The sequence below is a fragment of the Heloderma suspectum genome, chromosome 4 (assembly GCF_057233095.1).
Source record: "Heloderma suspectum isolate Gila_16-S chromosome 4, 16-S_ref, whole genome shotgun sequence".
Lineage (NCBI taxonomy): Eukaryota > Metazoa > Chordata > Lepidosauria > Squamata > Helodermatidae > Heloderma > Heloderma suspectum.
Genome location: NC_139461.1, coordinates 114,329,546 through 114,346,886, shown reverse-complemented (window position 1 = coordinate 114,346,886; position 17,341 = coordinate 114,329,546). Strand labels below are relative to the sequence as shown.

General features: G+C 40.7%; 1 protein-coding gene across 4 annotated transcripts in view; it reads left to right on the top strand.

Moving 5' to 3' along the window:
- The window catches only part of EXOC2 (exocyst complex component 2), a 111,561-nt gene that overhangs the window by 59,397 nt on the left and 34,823 nt on the right, over positions 1 to 17,341 (top strand). For all 4 annotated transcript variants that reach the window (XM_084850468.1, XM_084850469.1, XM_084850470.1 and 1 more), the window contains exons 15-23: positions 1,062 to 1,219; positions 2,091 to 2,212; positions 2,720 to 2,781; positions 3,613 to 3,693; positions 6,090 to 6,149; positions 7,658 to 7,719; positions 10,230 to 10,296; positions 10,581 to 10,697; positions 16,041 to 16,182. In XM_084850468.1, the coding sequence (XP_084706594.1) occupies positions 1,062 to 1,219; positions 2,091 to 2,212; positions 2,720 to 2,781; positions 3,613 to 3,693; positions 6,090 to 6,149; positions 7,658 to 7,719; positions 10,230 to 10,296; positions 10,581 to 10,697; positions 16,041 to 16,182 (871 nt within the window). The remainder of the gene's footprint in view (positions 1 to 1,061; positions 1,220 to 2,090; positions 2,213 to 2,719; positions 2,782 to 3,612; positions 3,694 to 6,089; positions 6,150 to 7,657; positions 7,720 to 10,229; positions 10,297 to 10,580; positions 10,698 to 16,040; positions 16,183 to 17,341) is intronic.

Here is a 17,341-nt window from a genome sequence, read left to right as displayed (position 1 = left end):
GGTAAATAATTTAAAGGAGCGTGTACATCTGTGAATATTAACTACTGTTCAAGGACAAAATTTATCTGTGTAATAATCTCCTCCCAGAAAGAAGCAACTACTGGACATTGCCAAAACATACTTTTTAAAAAAAGCATTAGTTGTATTGCACCACCAGCAATTAGCCAAATTAGATAATCCCTTCCTAAAGAGATGTTGCAGTGTGCAATAGACACAAAACAGAAGTTTTTGCTGACTAAGATGCAGCCTAAGATCCATAGACATGATAGTTAGATGCCAAAGTGGCAATCCATTGTTTAGGCATTTTGTGATGGTGCCCAAAGCAGTTTCCCACATTCTCAAATGTGCCCATGGGTCCAAAAGGGTTGGGGACCCCTGCCTTAAAGAATCATGAAGCAAGGCTGAGAAAATATTCTACTTCAGACGTTGGAGTGCTCCTCTCAATTAGAGTAGACAGCACTAGCTGTTAGATGGACCAGTGGTCAGCCTCAGAGTAAGGCAGCTTCTTATATATCCTAAAGGAAGTGTTCTGCAGAAAGAGAAGCTAGTGGGGAGGTGTGGCTAAGTTCCTTAAAGCGCTAAAGGACCATGGGGCAGAGAACTTGGAAGATGGATTTAAACACTCCAAAGTGTTGATAGCTCTGTGGAGCTTTTAAGTAATAAGGATGGACACAGAACCAAAGTAGTAGTTGCACACACCAGCTACCAAAATTTGAATAGGGGAAATGCCTAAACTGTTCTTCACAATTATGAAAAGTGGATGTCTTTGACACCTCTAGGTTGGACTGTGCAATAACTGAGCATCCATTTCTTAACAATGTGCTCTTTTGTTCACACGATGTGTCCATGTATTCCCATTTCTGATTTTGTCCTGCTTAATTTTGGTAATTTGAATGGTATTACGTACTTGCATTAATCATATTTTGAGTACTTTCAGAGTGTACCCTAATGAAAGGTCCTCACAGAGAGAATACTTGTTCCTGTTTGTTCCTATTAGCATATCACTGGTTACGTACAAATTTCATTGTTCATCCGTGAGCTGTTTCCTTCTGCTGTTGTAGATGATGATTCAGCACGTAATGAGGTCCCTGGTCAAACTGATTCGTGGTGCTTTACTTCCATTCAGCCTTGGAGAAAATGAGCTGAGAGAATATGGTGGATGGGAGATGAAATCTGAACTTTCTAGTCAATGGTTACCTCATGTCATACAGACAGTTAGGTAAGCACAGTGGTAGATCAGTGCAGTATTTGTGTTTGGGGGCAAGCTTCATTCAGTTCTGTTCTCTGACCCAGTCTTGGGATCCTGTGTTGAAACCAAACAATTCAAAACAACTCGGGAGTTGTAGTGTTATAGAACCGTAGGTCTGGTCCAGGGGGATGACCATGGGAAATAGGTGGTTGTCCTTGCGGCAAGGAAGGACCTAAGCAACAAGGAGAAAACAGTATTTAAGAACTGCAACTAGCCAGGTGTCTGCTCAGTACCTCTGGATGGAGTAGATGGCTAACAATCTAAGTATTTATAGAAATTATGGGAAGTATGGAACCAGTCAAAAATGGAATCCATCAGCAACTGACAGCAGGGGAATAGGGAGAGTTCGCTTACAGCAGCCTTCCCTAACCTGCATCCTCCAGATGTTTTGAATGTCAATTCCATCAGCCCCAACCATCTGAATGCTCAGTGTTGTAGTCCAAAACATCTGGGGGGCACATAGTTGGGGAAGGCTGTCTTCCAGTGCTGCCAAGGAGCTGTGGCAGAATGTGAAGTGTGTACTCTCAGAGCATCAGTGTTGTCATCTCTAGCTTCCTCAGGTCCAAGTAGTGACACATGCTCATAGGAGGAAAAAAGTGAGAGTACTCCCAGAGTTTGGGGATTGAATTGCTATCACTGTCTTAACCCAGTGTGGAGGAATGAAGATACACAATGGCTGTCACAGAAAGTGGGGAGAAAGGTGTGATTAAGGAAGTGTTGTTGTTATTGTTGTTAAAAAAAAAAAAGGCTGCTTCCTATCTTGTTTAAGTAATTATGATTCTGAATTTTATAATAAACTATAGGCTGGCCATCATTTCACTTTATTTTTCTGGCTTTCCAGGCTTAGTTATGAATCTCTTACTGCACTTGAAATACCAAATGATATGCTTCAGATCATCCAAGATCTTATTTTTGATCTCAGAGTCCGTTGTATAATGATTACTTTACAACATACAGCTGAAGGTATATCTGTTTATATCTCTTACCAGCACTGGTGTGCTCAATGCTTTTTTTCCCTGACTGCTGGTGTCTTTCCTTGTAATTTTATCTTCATATGTGTCTGAATTTATCATTATAGATATTCTTGTTTTAGAGTGTTTAATTTAAAGTGTGTAGATGTGTAGAGTCCTTTTAAAACTAAAAACTTAATTTAATTCAGCACTTTCTTCATTATGGGTACAATCTGTCACTCTTGTGCTATATCTTAAAATAATTATTTCACACACAGTCTTTAAGCATAGCATGGATTGTACTCAATTTGCTTCATGCATATAATTAATTGATCTGCTTTGCTGTTGACATGTTTGGTACATAAAAAGCTCATGCAACTTTTTTTTAAGGTACCAGTGGTAATGTACTGAGATGACAAGTCATTACAGTTGGAGAGAAAGGTGTCTGGTGTGGTTTCTGTCATTATGTTGTTCTTTTTGATGAAACGATAACAGTTTTTAAACCTTTTCCCTTTTGCAGATGTGAAGAGATTAGCTGAAAAGGAAGACTGGATTGTGGATAATGAAGGCTTAACCTGTTTGGTAGGTATACTGTTAAATTCTCCAGAGTTTGCACAGTTTGAGTGGAACTCTTGCAGAGTTTCCTACCCCACCACTGGAGCACATTGGCAGACTGTCCCCCTTCTTCATGGGGAGGAGCTGTCCTGCCTTCCCAAACCTGCTCTGCCTAGCAAGCCACAAAGTCAGGTAGAGATTGTGGTCTTAAAAGCCCTGCTCCAGTCACTTCTTAGATGTAGATCTTTCTTTCGTTTTGATTGTACTTTGTTTCTTGTTTTTTATGGCAGCCAGTCTGTTACCCCACTTCCCATTCTAGAGCAGCATCAGTGGTGGCCAGGAAAAAGGTAGCTCACATTTCGACCATCTCCCTTCCATCTAAATAGGGTGTAGTGTGGTGTAGTGGATAGGATGTCAGACTAGGACTGGGGAGGCCTGTGTTCAAATTTCCATTCTGCCTTAGGAGTGCACAGTGTGACTTCAGGCCAGTCACTATCACTCAGATTAGCTCACAGAGTTGTTGAGGGAAGAGGAGAATTGTGCATTATTACTGAATTTGTAGGGTATTTTTTATGATGGGATTGCAACTGACAGGCAGCATAACAGGTCGTGTGAAAAATGATCAAAGTTAGATCGTTTTGTTGGCCCAAGTAACACAGCACTATTGCATTTCCACAGTTGTATACATAAACCCAAATAAGTTCTTCTGCTTGACATTCAAACTGGATGTCTTCATATTTAAATAGAGGGATGATTGAAACTGATTTTAAGTACTTTGGTCATTGTGCAGTAGAGGAAGTCATGATTTTCTGCTTTTAAAAGTAATATCCTATATTCTTATTTTTCTCCTCCTCTTAGCCATCTCAGTTTGAACAACGTGTTGTACATTCTGTGCAGTCACTTAAGGGTGTCCTAGATTGCAAACCTGGGGAGACCAGTGTAAGTAATTAATACCTCATTTTATTATGGGAAAATTCCAAGACTCTGAATAGCATGATGGACATTGAAGGCACTCCAACTACTTGTGTTTTTAGAAGAGTAAATCTGTTCCCTACATATTTTCAGAAAAAATTGAGGGAATTACAATAAACTCCTAATATGCTGTACAAAAAGCAATCAGGTTACTACAATACTAGGTAATGGTAATTCATTTATTTATTTTCATTTTCCAGTTGCAAATTAAGATTTTCATAATTTGTAACAATCCACATCACTTCTGAAATCTTCTGATCATTTTTTTAAAATCCCTGCTTAATTATACATTCTGGTTGGCTTCAAATTCTAAATCTAGTGTTTGATAAAGTTTTGGTAACAATTCTCTTAATCTTTTAATTTAAAGGAGCCTAACAATTATAGTTTCTCTAGAGCACTTAAAGATCCAGAAGTACTGTTATTTAAAATGCCTGTAAGAAATATAGTATAGTAGATACAGGAAATTCATTTCCATCTTATGATCTTAACAATATATCATCAGAGAAAAGCAGTGTATTTTGTTGGTCATAATATATTCTACATTCTACATTGCAACATGAACATCTTCACAAACATAGAAAATTCAAAGTTATGTTCTTACAAATTTCCAGTGGCGTCCATCTTCCCTATTTTAAAAACGTCCTAAGCAGACATTTGTCAGATGGCTCTAGTGGAAGCTCCTTTTAAGAGACACCATCAAATCCATATAGTTACAATGAGTACAAAATGGGGGGGGGGGGGATACACACATATCCTATGATGTAAAGGTCCAGACGATAGATCTCCAGATGTTTTGGACTTCAGTTCCCAGAAGCCCTTGCCAGCATGGCCAATAGTCAGGAATGCTGAGAGCTGGAAGTCTAAAACATCTGGAAATCTATTTTCTGTCCACGCCTTACATGAGCAAGGGGCCATTCTGCACTGCCTGCAAAGCAGCGCGGAAGTGGGGGAAGGTCGGTTCTCTGGGAACCAACCTTGGAGTGTGGGCTCCAAGGTCGGTTCCCAGAAACCCACATATCCTATTGCCGTCTAGCCACTGACTAGCAGCCATAGGATTGCTCCCTTAGTGTACTAAGTCCTCAGTGTTAAATATTATAATATGAAACTATTTTGGGGAGTGTATTTAGTAGGGATGTCAGAGAAATCCACAACAAATTCAAATGAGTTTGGATTTCTATGAATCCGGCATACAGATTCCACAGCAGACCGGCTTTTTCTAAGTCACATGGATTCTACAGATCTGTGGACCGTTGTTGTGTTTTTTACTTTGGGGGAAGATTTGCACAAATTCACTCTTGCGCTAATGCTCATTAGTGCTAATCTGCACTTGCACTAGTGAGCATTAGCGCAAGTGGAACAAAATTCTCATACATCCGTAAAAAAGATCTGATTCCGTCAATGGGCGGCCATTGGAATGAAAGACGCCTGACAGTCTCTGAAACACGGACAGAATGGATTTAATAAAATTCATACATCCCTAGTATTTAGTGATATATGCTTTATTAGTGGAGGCTTTCTGTGTCCTTCTGTCACAATGTAATATCATGATAGTAGAAGAGGGACTTTTCTCCATTTCCCCTCTCCTCTTAACAAAACCTCTTTTTTTGCTAGTTTCACCTGTTAGAGATCTGATTACAGATAAGGGGGTATATATGGGTGAAAGAGACATTAAGGTAGTCTAGCTTAACTTGTTTCACTAAACCACAGGGTACTGCTCCCAAAACGCTCCTAATGTATCAAGGTATACGTAATCTGTATGTGTTGGTTCTTGTCTCTGATTAGTAGATCTCAGCGTTTTAGTAAAAAGAATACGTAGATCTCATGAGCCTGAAGTCTACCCACCCTTGACTTAAAAGGTATGCAGAGCACAATCGCTCAAGAACATAAGCCAACTTTGCCACAGACAGCAGGTCTAGTCACAATACGTATGATACGGTCAAGGCACACAAAGCCGCTTCAGGGTCTCCTACCACAGTTATGAATAGAAAAGCAGCTTTTGCCACCCCTGTTTGGCTATGGGGAAGAAGAAGAAAAACCCAAATTGGTCTGGCGGGTTGTTTTCTGGTCATTTTGTGACCATAGTAATGACCAATGCTCTCAACACATGGTGGAACATTCACAAGACTAGGGTGCCTGTGGATCTCCCTAAACTGAAGAAAGGCTTATCCCAAAGCTTCAGGATAGCTGAAGAAAGTCAAGGCGAGGTTAAAAATATAGCTCCTTAGAATAGTTCCTTGTACTTTCTGTTTCTTGAGCTTAAAGGATGTCTTCAAGTTGGCAGTAAAATGGCGGAACCAAATGTGGAGTGGAACAGCTGCTTCTTGTGATGCCCTTTCACTAAGTTGTTGTGATTCTTTCTTTAGGTTTTTCAGCAGCCGAAAATACAGGAAGATGTGTGCCAGCTGAGCATTAACATCATGCAGGTAATACAAACATATGACTTAGGCAAGTATCTAAGGTAATGTTTGTATATTCAGTTACAAATGCTTGAGACGTTATTTGTAAAGAGTGTTCATTTCTCATTCGGTTAGAATTTAGTCGAACTGAATTAAGGCTGGGCAAGGGTCTGGTGGGGGGGTGGCTAAAAATGCCAACTCTCCCCTTTCAAATAAAGCAGGCTCAGCTCAAGTCGTGCTGATCTCCCTTTGCATTTGCCCTGACTTAAATTAGGTTTGCCCCGTGCCATCTCTATATGCAGCTGGGGATCATTGGGCTTGAGTACAAATCCTGGGTGTGAATGACCAAGTTGTGCAGCTGAAGAAAGGGGCCCAAATTGAGGTCACCTGATTTGTGGGTGGGTGGGGGGAGTTCACACATCAAATGACCAATGGTGCTACACAGCTGAGGAGAGTCCCCCTAGAACTGTCATCCATTTGCAGTGGGGGAATCAATACAAGCCCCACGATCTCTAGCTGAAACTGGCATTCTGCACAGCCCAGGAAGGGCCCCAATAGGGTTTACATTTTGGACTTCGTAAGCATTCCTTGTAAGTTCTTGCAAAAGGCCTTGAGGTTTTTCAGTGATTTTTGTTATAAAACCCAAATGCTTTTTGAAGTAATTGGAGAGTGTTAACCCATCCCTAAATTGAATAAAAATTCAGAAAAGCAAACTTGCTGAAGACGATTGAGGACAATAGCGCAAAAGATTTACACTTCAATGTCAGAGAGGATAATTGGCAGGAGGATCTCAAACAAAGGCAAAAGTATTTGTGGGTTCCCTTTTTGCACATAGTTTATAACAGAATGTGTCATAAAGGTGACACACAGTCCGTGGACTCCATGTCCTGTCCTGATTTACAGTGTGCTTCTGATGATGTTGGTTGCATAAAACTTAGTATCTTACTAAACAGGTACTAATCTGATCATCCCTCTTTTCTTTCTAAGGCAAATGTGGGTGCAGGGGTACTTGCAGGGAAAAATCAGCAGGTGGGAAAAATTGCTTAACCCTTCCCTGACTCACCAGGTCTACATCTTTATGCTGCCACCACCATCCCAGCTGCTTTTACTGCACCCACACTTGCCTTGGAAAGAAAAGCTGGTCTTGGGAAAGAAGTGTTCCCTCATAACATGTATTTAGTGCCTGTAGCAACAAACCAGACCGAAATGTGAAGAATACACTTAGCATAAAAGCATGGGTTCCCTGCCACAGATTATATCTTCCCATTCTAGTATTGTAGTTTCCATTCTCGTGGAAAGGAGGCAACATTTTAAAACTAAAAAGTATATCCTGTTCAATTTAACGTCTTGCATTGGGTAACAGAATTAGGTCATTAAAATTCAGTTAAAATCCAGGTTGCCCAAATGAAGCGGAAAGTATGCTATAAAGATTAAAAGATTTGTAAAGGAAAATGTGGCTTAGAAGATCATTTTTATGTAATGATACCACTGGTAGTCAAATAATGAGGTTAGATCAGAGTTTATCTCTCTCGTAGGTATTCATTGATTGCCTGGAACAATTGAGTACAAAGCCTGATAGTGATGTAGATACTACACAGTAAGTAAAATAATTTTGTGGTAATGTTTTGGGTTACTCCAAATTTCTGCAGATGGCCATTTTCCAGTTGCATTAGTGGTAGATGTGCATGGAAACACCAGGATACTGTTCCTGCGTGAGCACATTGAAAGAAATAATCTGGAGTTGGGGTCTCCAACATGGTACCCATGGGCACCAATGTGCCCATAGATACCTTTCTTGGTTTCCCCCAGGCTTCTCCCCCTCCTGATGTTGTTTTATTTAGGGTTTTATTTTAAAAAAATAACTGAGAAGTTGACATGCCCCCTTCCAGCACCCTCTTTATTTGGGTTCGAAAGAGTTGTTTTGTATTTTGGAGCTTGGAGACCCTTGATCTGGAGCCTAGTGCCCTCACATTTCATTGTATTTCAGCTGCTAGTCTAAACACCAGCACTCAAGAATATCTGTTCAGCAATACCTTTAGCTTATTTTAGCTTACTGCTAAGCCCTATTCAGGCGTTCACCTACTGTGTCGATCAAACATGTGAGGAGGGAGAGCGCTCTAGCCCCGCCCTTCTCATTGCTTTTGTCATGCTGTACTCATGGTGGGCGACTGTCTGAATAGGATCTTCTATGGGTTGGGTTCCAATTTTGTAGCTGATTCTTTTCTTCTTTTGAGATTTTTTTTCTGTTTCCGTACAAAATACCTTGAAATCATGGCTTAGGCCCAGATTGTTCGGGAGCCACTAATGTGAGTATTCCAGCCATGCTCCCAAATGTATAAATGATATCTAACGGCATATCTATACCACAGCTAAATAATTTAATAGCCCCTCTCCCCCGGCAATTGTAGCTCTGTGAGGGAGGCTAGGAATCCTAACACAGTGGTCTCCAAAGTGGGGTGCACAAGATGGTCCATTGGGGTGCGCGAGCCACCTGATAATTGAGCAGCCTCCTGCTGCCCTGGCTCCAGCCCTATCCTGCCTCTGCCACGGCCACCAAGAGCAACTGTGCCAGTCTCTGCCAGGCACGGCGGAGGAAGACGCAGTTGGTTGCTCGGCCGTGGCCCCGGAGCAGCTGCCGTCCTGCCAAAGGAGAGCAGATTTGTTCCAAATGTGCTGACCTTCTCTGTGATGACAAGTGGCTGTCAGTAGTATGCTATGTAGCAGATATTTGTGAAAAAATAAACACGCTTGATCTGTCCCTTCAAGGCAGAGGTGACGTTTTAACAATGAGTGAGAAAGTAACTGCTTTTCAAAAGAAACTCGTGCTATGGAGAGAGCATTTTGAAAATGGATGTTCAGAAATGTTTCCATCGGTCTGTGATTTTGTTGCCGAAACTATGTAAGTGTGTCACCTATGAACACTCTCATATCTGCACACCTAAAAAACTTGGCAATGGAATTTTCTAACTTGTTTAAAAATCTTCCAAACAAAGAGTTTCAGTGGGTTTTGAACCCATTTGTTAAAAATTTGAAAATGCAACACCTTCCGATTAGTTTGCAAGAACAACTGGTTGACATCAGGGAAGATGGAAGTTTACTAGCTGAATTTCCACAAAAACCTTTGCATAATTGGTGGATAGGACTGAAAAATGGGTACATGATTTAGTAAGTGCAGCCAACAATGTACTTTTTTCATTTGGATCTACGTAACTTTGTGAGGTATATTTTTCAGCTATGACAGCCATTAAAAACAAGTATCAAAATAAACTGAACTTGGAACCAGACCTTCGAATCGCTGTATCACAAAGTGTTAAACCAAGATTTTCAAAAATAATGAAGCATCTTCAATCACATTGCTCTAACAAAAAATATTATTAATAATAATATTTTTAATGAGAGCAAAACGGTTTTTATACCTTTAATAAATAAAATAAATTATTTTTAAAAATATTGTTTATTTCATCTTTATCTCATCCTTTAACATTTTTTATTTTGTGCGTATGTTTCATAATGTACATAATATATTAGGACAGTAGTACAGGTATATCATTTTTAAATAAATATACATATATTGGGGGTGCATGCTCAAAAATTTTTACTGATGGGGTGCACAATCAAAAATGTTCGGAGACCACTGTCTTAACAGATGGTTCTCAGCAACCTTTCCAAATGTCAGTTCCCAGGTTCTATTTCTTTGTGGTCTCTATGCAGGCTGCAAGGGCCTGCCATATGCACCCCATTATGCACGCCTCAGAAATGGAGCACAACAAAAGTTCCTAGAGAAGCTACTGCTTCAGCGGTCAAGAAGGAACTGAGTAGGTAGGTGGGAGCCGTGCCCTTTGAGTGGGTGCCTACAGAGCTAACTTTTATCACCTAACCCTTGAAGGTTCTGAACCTTTGCTCTGCATGGGCACAGAACCCGTAAGAGTGACTATAGAGATGACCACTCAAAAAACAACAGGTAAGCAGCCTGTTTTTCTTTGGGGGAGGCCAAGTTAGTTAAAATGACATAAAACCAATTTAAGTTTATAATGTAGATATATATTCTAAATGTTTAGAGCAAAGCCATCAATGCTTAACCAGTAACTTCTTGCAAAAATCTCTTAGCCTTTCAGTTGATGTTTCATCTTCAGACTTATTTGGAAGCATCCATGAAGACTCCAGTTTGTCTTTAGTAAGTATGGTTAACCTTATTAAAATAACTGTTAAAGGAAATCAACTGAGCAATCTGATGTGTATCTACTTGGAAGTAATTCTCATTATATCCTGTAGTAACTTTGTTCTCAAAAATATGCGGATAACACATGTTCTGTTTTATTGCTGCTATGTTCCTAATTAGTAAGCTGATATCTGTTTTAAACAATAGTAATTGCTCTCTTCTTAGTAAAATAGTTTACCTCTGCATCTTTCTTGTACCACTAATGAATTTTTCTTCTGTTAAAACCTTCCTTGATTTAGGAACGGAGACTTTTAATTGTGCTTAGTAACTGCTGCTATCTAGAACGTCACACCTTCCTAAACCTAGCTGAGCACTTTGAAAAACATGGCTTCCAAGGAGTTGAAAAAATCACTCAAGTAAGCATTTGCTGTAAATTGGGTCTGAGGTTTTAGTAGCTATCCAAAATAAGTCATATTTTGAGTTGCATTCAGTAAGACTAGTGCAACTGAATAGAACTCTAGGCTGCAATAAGAAACACATTTATCCTGATTACTCCAGGTACTGTCTACATATTTCCACCAATACCTTTGTGTATTCCCCAAGATTTTTAGAGTACTTGAAAACTGCAGAGATTTTACATGGTGATCTTAACCATGTTATAACACAAATCCCTTTTTCTAACTATAAGCAGAATGCAACGGGGTGCTTATGCCCCTGCCGGTGGCCCTTCTGCAAGCGTTGGGTCCCACCAATTCCAATGTGAAACCGGGACCTATCACTTATGCAAGGAAATTTAGTGCATCCTAAAGGAAGCCACAAAATGAGTGAAAATGCTTGTTTCTGGAAGGGGGCAAGTCGGTGGAACTCCCTCACCAGAGCTCCGCCAACCTGCCTCCTTCCTGAAACTAGTTTCTGCTCATTTTGGGTTGCCCTGGAAGCACTAAATCAGTGTTGTGCAAGGTTGCACAACAGAATTGGCAGGGTGCAAGAGAACCTGCAGGGGCTTAAGTGCCCTGTTGGATTCTGCCCGTAGTTAGAAAAAGGGATTTCTGTTATAATTTTAACTTGTACTATTACAAAGATTTTTGGAACATTAAGTCAGGTTTCATATTTGAGGCTAACAATTTCAGGATTAAAATATTGTGAAATAAATACAGTACATGGCATCCTCAATATTCTTTTCTCTCTTTTTTTAAAGGAGATTAACATAAGAATTTCCTTTCTGTATAGACAAGTTCAGTCTAGTCTAGCACTCAGTCTCTAGCAGTCACAAGCAGTGTATGATAGGGATAGCCACTCACTCTTTGAATAAATTGACTAGTGCTTCATTGTTGTGGCAATCAATTCCTTATGTTAATTATATGTTGTGTGAAAAGGTGCTGTTGGAAACAAAGCTTCAAGCAAATCCATCTAAACTAGACTTCCTAGTCATATCCTTACAGAATGAGAGCCTGAGGAGCTCAGGCAAAGCTTGCCAAGATCAGGACTCTGGATAGTCCTATTGTATACAGATTTGGCTCTATGGGACAGATAAAAAGGCAGGAAAGCCAGTGAAGCAAGCAGGCAGTGTTCCAGGGGAATAACAGCCAGGGACCAGCCTAGGAACTTAAACCAACTGCCACACTGCAGAGGAAGCTCAGATTCCTGATGCAAAGCCCATCCAGCTTTCCCAGGAGAATTTGCTCAGCAATCCTAGCAGCCAATAGGGGTCAAACTGGTTGATGAACAGGTAGGGCTAAGGCCCTAGTATAGATGGGAGACAGAGTTCCAGCCTGATTCTGACAGGTATTTAATTTTGTTTGTCTTGAACCCTTTAGGTTAAGTGAATTGTCGTTTGAAAAGGTTTTTTATATACCATATAGAAATGGTATATTTTTCCATATTTTTCATAATGTTATAAACCTCTAATGTACGATAGTGGTTGTCTTTTTCTCTCTCTCCACGACAGAAAAGGTGTCTGCATTCATGTTCAGTGATGTTTCACAGGGATAGGTAAGCTAGTGCCCTCTAGGTGTTTTGGACTACCACTCCCATAAACTCCAGCCAGCATGGCCAGTGGTCAGGAATTATGGGAGTTGTAGCCCAAAACATCTAGGGGGCACCAAGTTGCCTACCCCTGCTTTGTCAGAGTCCCACTACCCAGTTTAATCAGCGATGTATATTCTTAATACAATATTTTGGTGATAATTTAAAATCTTTTTACATTAAATGTAATACCTACAGTCAACCACTGTTCAAACTAATTGTTGAGTATGGTTTTGTTTTGTGTTCTTTCCTGAGAATAAAAGTGTCAAAAGTGGGTGGAAATAGTTGTCTCATTCTCCTGACTTTTCGTAAATAGACTTCTGACTTCTTAGGACAATGTATTTAGTTTCAGAAATGCATGTACTCTTCCTGGTAATCATGTTACTGTTATCATTTTCTGGGACGCCCCAAACATGCCTCTAAGAGGCTCCTTTAATATAAATTAGATTCAGGCCTTCATATTCATCAGCCATACGGTTGGTCACTCACCTGGGTTAATTTAGCATTTCCCCCTGGCAAAGCAACCAAGTATCAAAAACACTTCTGCCCACTTATCCCTTTCCCATCTTACTTTATACTATCACAGCTCTGTTCGTAGAGCTTGTCCTGGCACTTGAGAGTTAAGATCTGCTAGAGAAACTCAGTGTAGCACTGTGGCAGCTGCTCACATTGCTCTTTGTCTTCTAGCCTGAGTTCACTGTACCGAGAGAGAGAGAGAGAGAGAGAGAGAGAGAGAGAGAGAGAATGTGAGTAGCAATAGTGGTGCTGGCAGAGGAGGAGCTGGGCAACCATCCCAACAGTACTTGCATTTACCAAGGCTGTTACTTTTTTTTTCCATCGGCGCTCCAGTTTAGTCATTTTTACTTGTGATAAAGTTTGTCCAGTTCATCATTCATAGCTATTGCAGTCAGGTGATACATTTCCGTAGTCTTTGACTAATGTTGGTTTTGACTAATATTAGTTAAATTAAGCTATTGTGAGGTGACATTTTTGTTAGAGACCTTGTTGTGGAGATACAGTCAGGGCCAGAAATATTGGAACAAGGATAACTGTTTTGGCAGTTGGCCTCTGTACACCACCACATTGAGGTTGAAAGGAAACACACCCAGATGGGAGCAAAGTCAGGACTTCCAGCTGTAATTCAAGGGGTTTGGCAAAAGTGGGGCACTACCCATTCAGGAAGGACAGCCAGTGGCATACACCCCCCCCCCCATCGTTGGTGGCTCATAAGTAATGGAACGAATGGCTGATAAGCAGCTGCATGGCCAGGTGTGGCCTGTTTCCTGGGTACCCCATGACCAATCAAGCAGATAAAAGGCTTGGAGGTGGTTCTGAGTGTTGCATTTGGTAGCTGTTCACTGGAACCCCCAACATGAGGTCCAAAGAGGTGTCCATGCAAGTGAAGGAGGCCATCATTAGGCTGAGGAAACAAAATAAACCCATCAGAGAGATAGCAAAAACAGTGGGAGTGGCCAACACAACAGTTTGGAACATCCTGAACAAGAAGGAATTAACTGGCAAGCTCAGCAACAGCAAAAGGCCTGGAAGACCATGGAAGACAACTAAAGTGGATGACCGCAGAATTCTGCTCAGGGTGAAGAGGAACCCTTTCACAACATCTAGCCAGGTCAAGAACACTCTTGTGGAGGTAGGCATGGCATGTTATTGTCAACATCTACAGTCAAGAGCCAGCTTTATGAATGTAAATACAGAGGCTTCACAACAAGGTGCAAACCACTGATAATGCTCAAGAACAGACAGGCCAGATTAGCCTTTGCCAGCGAACACCTAAAAAAGCCTGCCCAGTTCTGGAATAAGATTCTCTGGACTGAGGAAACCAAGATTAACTTGTACCAGAATGATGGGAAGAGAAAAGTATGGAGAAGGAAAGGAACAGCTCATGATCCAAAGCATACCACATCATCTGTCAAACATGGTGGAGGCAGTGTTATGGCATGGGCATGTATGGCTGTCAATGGAACCAGGTCACTGGTATTTATTGATGATCTGACTGCTGATAAAAGCAGCAGGATGAATTCTAAAGTGTATAGGGCTATTCTTTCTGCTCAGATTCAGCCGAATGCTGCCAAACTGGTAAGACGCCGCTTCATATTGCAGTTGGATAATGACCCAAAACATACAGCAAAAGCTACCCAAGAGTTTATCCAGGCAAAGAAATGGGCTGTTCTTCAATGGCCAAGTCAGTCACCTGATCTCCACCCAATAGAGCATGCTTTTTACTTACTGAAGACAAGACTGAAGGCAGAAAGACCCACAAACAAGCAGCAGCTGAAGGCAACTGCAGTAAAGGCCTGGCAAAGCATATCAAGGGAGGAAACTCAGCTTTTGGTCATGTCCATGGGTTCCAGACTTCAGGCAGTCATTGACTGCAAAGGATTTTCATCCAGGTATTAAAGGCGATCCTTAAGTTTGAAATGATGTTGGTTTGTTCCATTACTTATGAGCCACCAACAATGGGTGTGTGTGTATGCCACTGGCTGTACTTCCTGAATGGTCTGATCTGAGAAATGTTAATTCTTTAGGGCTTAAAATCTTCCTGTAGAAGATTGTGTTACCTTATAATTCTGTTTTTACTTATTGTTCACATCCATCACAACTTCACCCATGCTGAAATGTAATATGGCCTTGATGCACCTAACCCATAAACTCCCAATCCAAGTTACTTTTCATTTTGTCCTGTATTTGTTGCTTTGGATTGTCACAGTCACCCCCAATCTGTTCATGCTGGGAACATCTTGGAATGACTGCACGCCTTGTGAAAATATGCACATTTCTGTCTGGTATATTGTAGGCTTCCCTATGAGAAGAATTCTTAGCTGCCCATCATCTCATCACATAATTCCTGCTTCTGGCAATGAGAACCTTAGCTAGTGAGCTACAAAAGGAGTTTACATCCAGAATATGTAGAACTGTGTGTTAACAGGCAGTATATCTCAGTCCAAGTAAATGATTAATGGCGCAGTCCTATGGCTGCTAGATGGCCATAGGATTATTCAGTTTTCAGGATAGGCAGCTGCCTATCCCCATAGGATTGCTCCCTAAGAAATACAATGGGCTGGTTCAGATATAGTGCTAAACCATTGTTTAGTGTTCCAGGAATGAGCCTATCACATTCCTCTCTCACTCCTCTAGCACAGCTATGAGAAGGAGTTCAGAAGGTTTTGCTTCCATTTTTTATTAACCCTTACCTTTTTGTCTGAACCTGGACAAACTGTGGTTAATCTTAGCTCTGGTTAGTGGAAACAAGTCAGCTTCCAACCATGGTTTATGAAACCAGCTTGTTTTTACTAATCATAGTTAAGATTAACCACAATTTAGGGTTCAGCTATCACATTAAACTGTTGTTAATGTGAAGCTGAAGCTTCCAATCTGATCCCACCACCACTCTGGAGAGAGGAGGTGAATGGGGAGCTAGGCTCATTCTTGCAACAGTAAACCATGATATAGCATTAAGTTCAAAAGCAGCCAGTATGTTATAAACCTGCCAGCAAAATATGTCATCAGTCTACCTTTTGGGATCCTGCCAGTTTCCTATGAAGCTTCTTGGTTCTAACAGTTTTGTGGGTTGGGGGAAGGGGGTTGTTTTTTTTCCAAAATGTTCACAGTTGCAAGTTCTGAGGGTGTTAAGTGTCTGACACTTTTGCTAGATCAGAGGAGGTAGCGCACAAATCATATTTATTAATAATCGTCGTGTTTGTTCCTTTTTGTTATAGGTTAGCATGGACTCATTAAAAGAACTTGATCAACGATTGTATGAAATGTACATTGAACTAAAGGCTGACCCTGTAGTAGGCTCATTGGAACCTGGCATTTATGCAGGTTATTTTGATTGGAAGGACTGTCTTGCGCCAACAGGTATGTTTTTTAAACTCTGAAATCGGTAGTAGAAGCAAATAAGATCTAATATTTAAAAAAAATCTGTATCACTAAAATCTTATTTCCTTTCTGTTTCCTCCCCTCCCACACCCTTTAACATTTCAATCTTCCTTCAGTGATTTTATTGCATAATACCCCAATCTCTTTTCAAATAACCCAAATAATTATAGCCCCTTCTGTCAGCACTAATCTCCTTCAGTCGTTGTTTTTGTTATCATTGCCTTCATTTCTCATCAGCTGCTGAATAGTTATGAAAGACAACGTTTCTGCTTTTCCAAACCCTATATTATAATAAATCTGGTCACTTGTGTATAAGGCCATTGTGTAAGGAAATGTATGGGAATAGCACTATTAACAGGAGCTTAACCTGACTGCCTCCCCCAAATCAGCCAAAAAGGCTGGCATAAATGCATTTATGTATAAAACATGCAGTGGGTATTATTAAAATATGACTGTTCATTGAAGCAGATGATTAATAAGAACATCATCTGTGCCTAGCCAGATAGAGCTGGGTTTCATATACAGTATGAAAATTTACAGGATCTTATGAGTTATTTAAACTGTTAATATATTGTATTTTGCTGCTACCACCTCTGCCCAGTCCAGGCACATACAGAAGCATGTCTGAACTTCCTGCGGCTACCACATTGTGGCAGTGGGGAGCAGGAGAATACAAAGCACAAACATTAATTATAGTATACTAAAATCCTATACCATCAGCATGCGCCATTTGTGCTGCTTGTGTTGGTCTTCCTGTTGCCACAGCCTATAGTGGAGTTGAGACAGGGAGCCAGTGCATGTTGAAAGTTGCTGCATTGTGATTCTCTCAGTGCTGGCCCCCACCCACCCCCGCCCCACCCCCAAAGGATGGCTCTTGCCATACTGAGTTTGCAGAGATATTTTTGGACTGCAATTCTATACACACTTACCTGGGAGTAAGTCCCATTGAACATGGTGAGAGTTACTTCCAAGTCAACATGTGTGGGATTGGGCTGCTCATGTCAATAAATAGATTTTTTTTCTGGAGAGTCTAACGAACGTTAATCTCTTTGGGCAAGGTTATGTTGGTTTTTGAGACTTGCCAAATACATGTTAACTGGAGAATAAAATGACCTACTACCTTCTTTCTGTCTCAGTC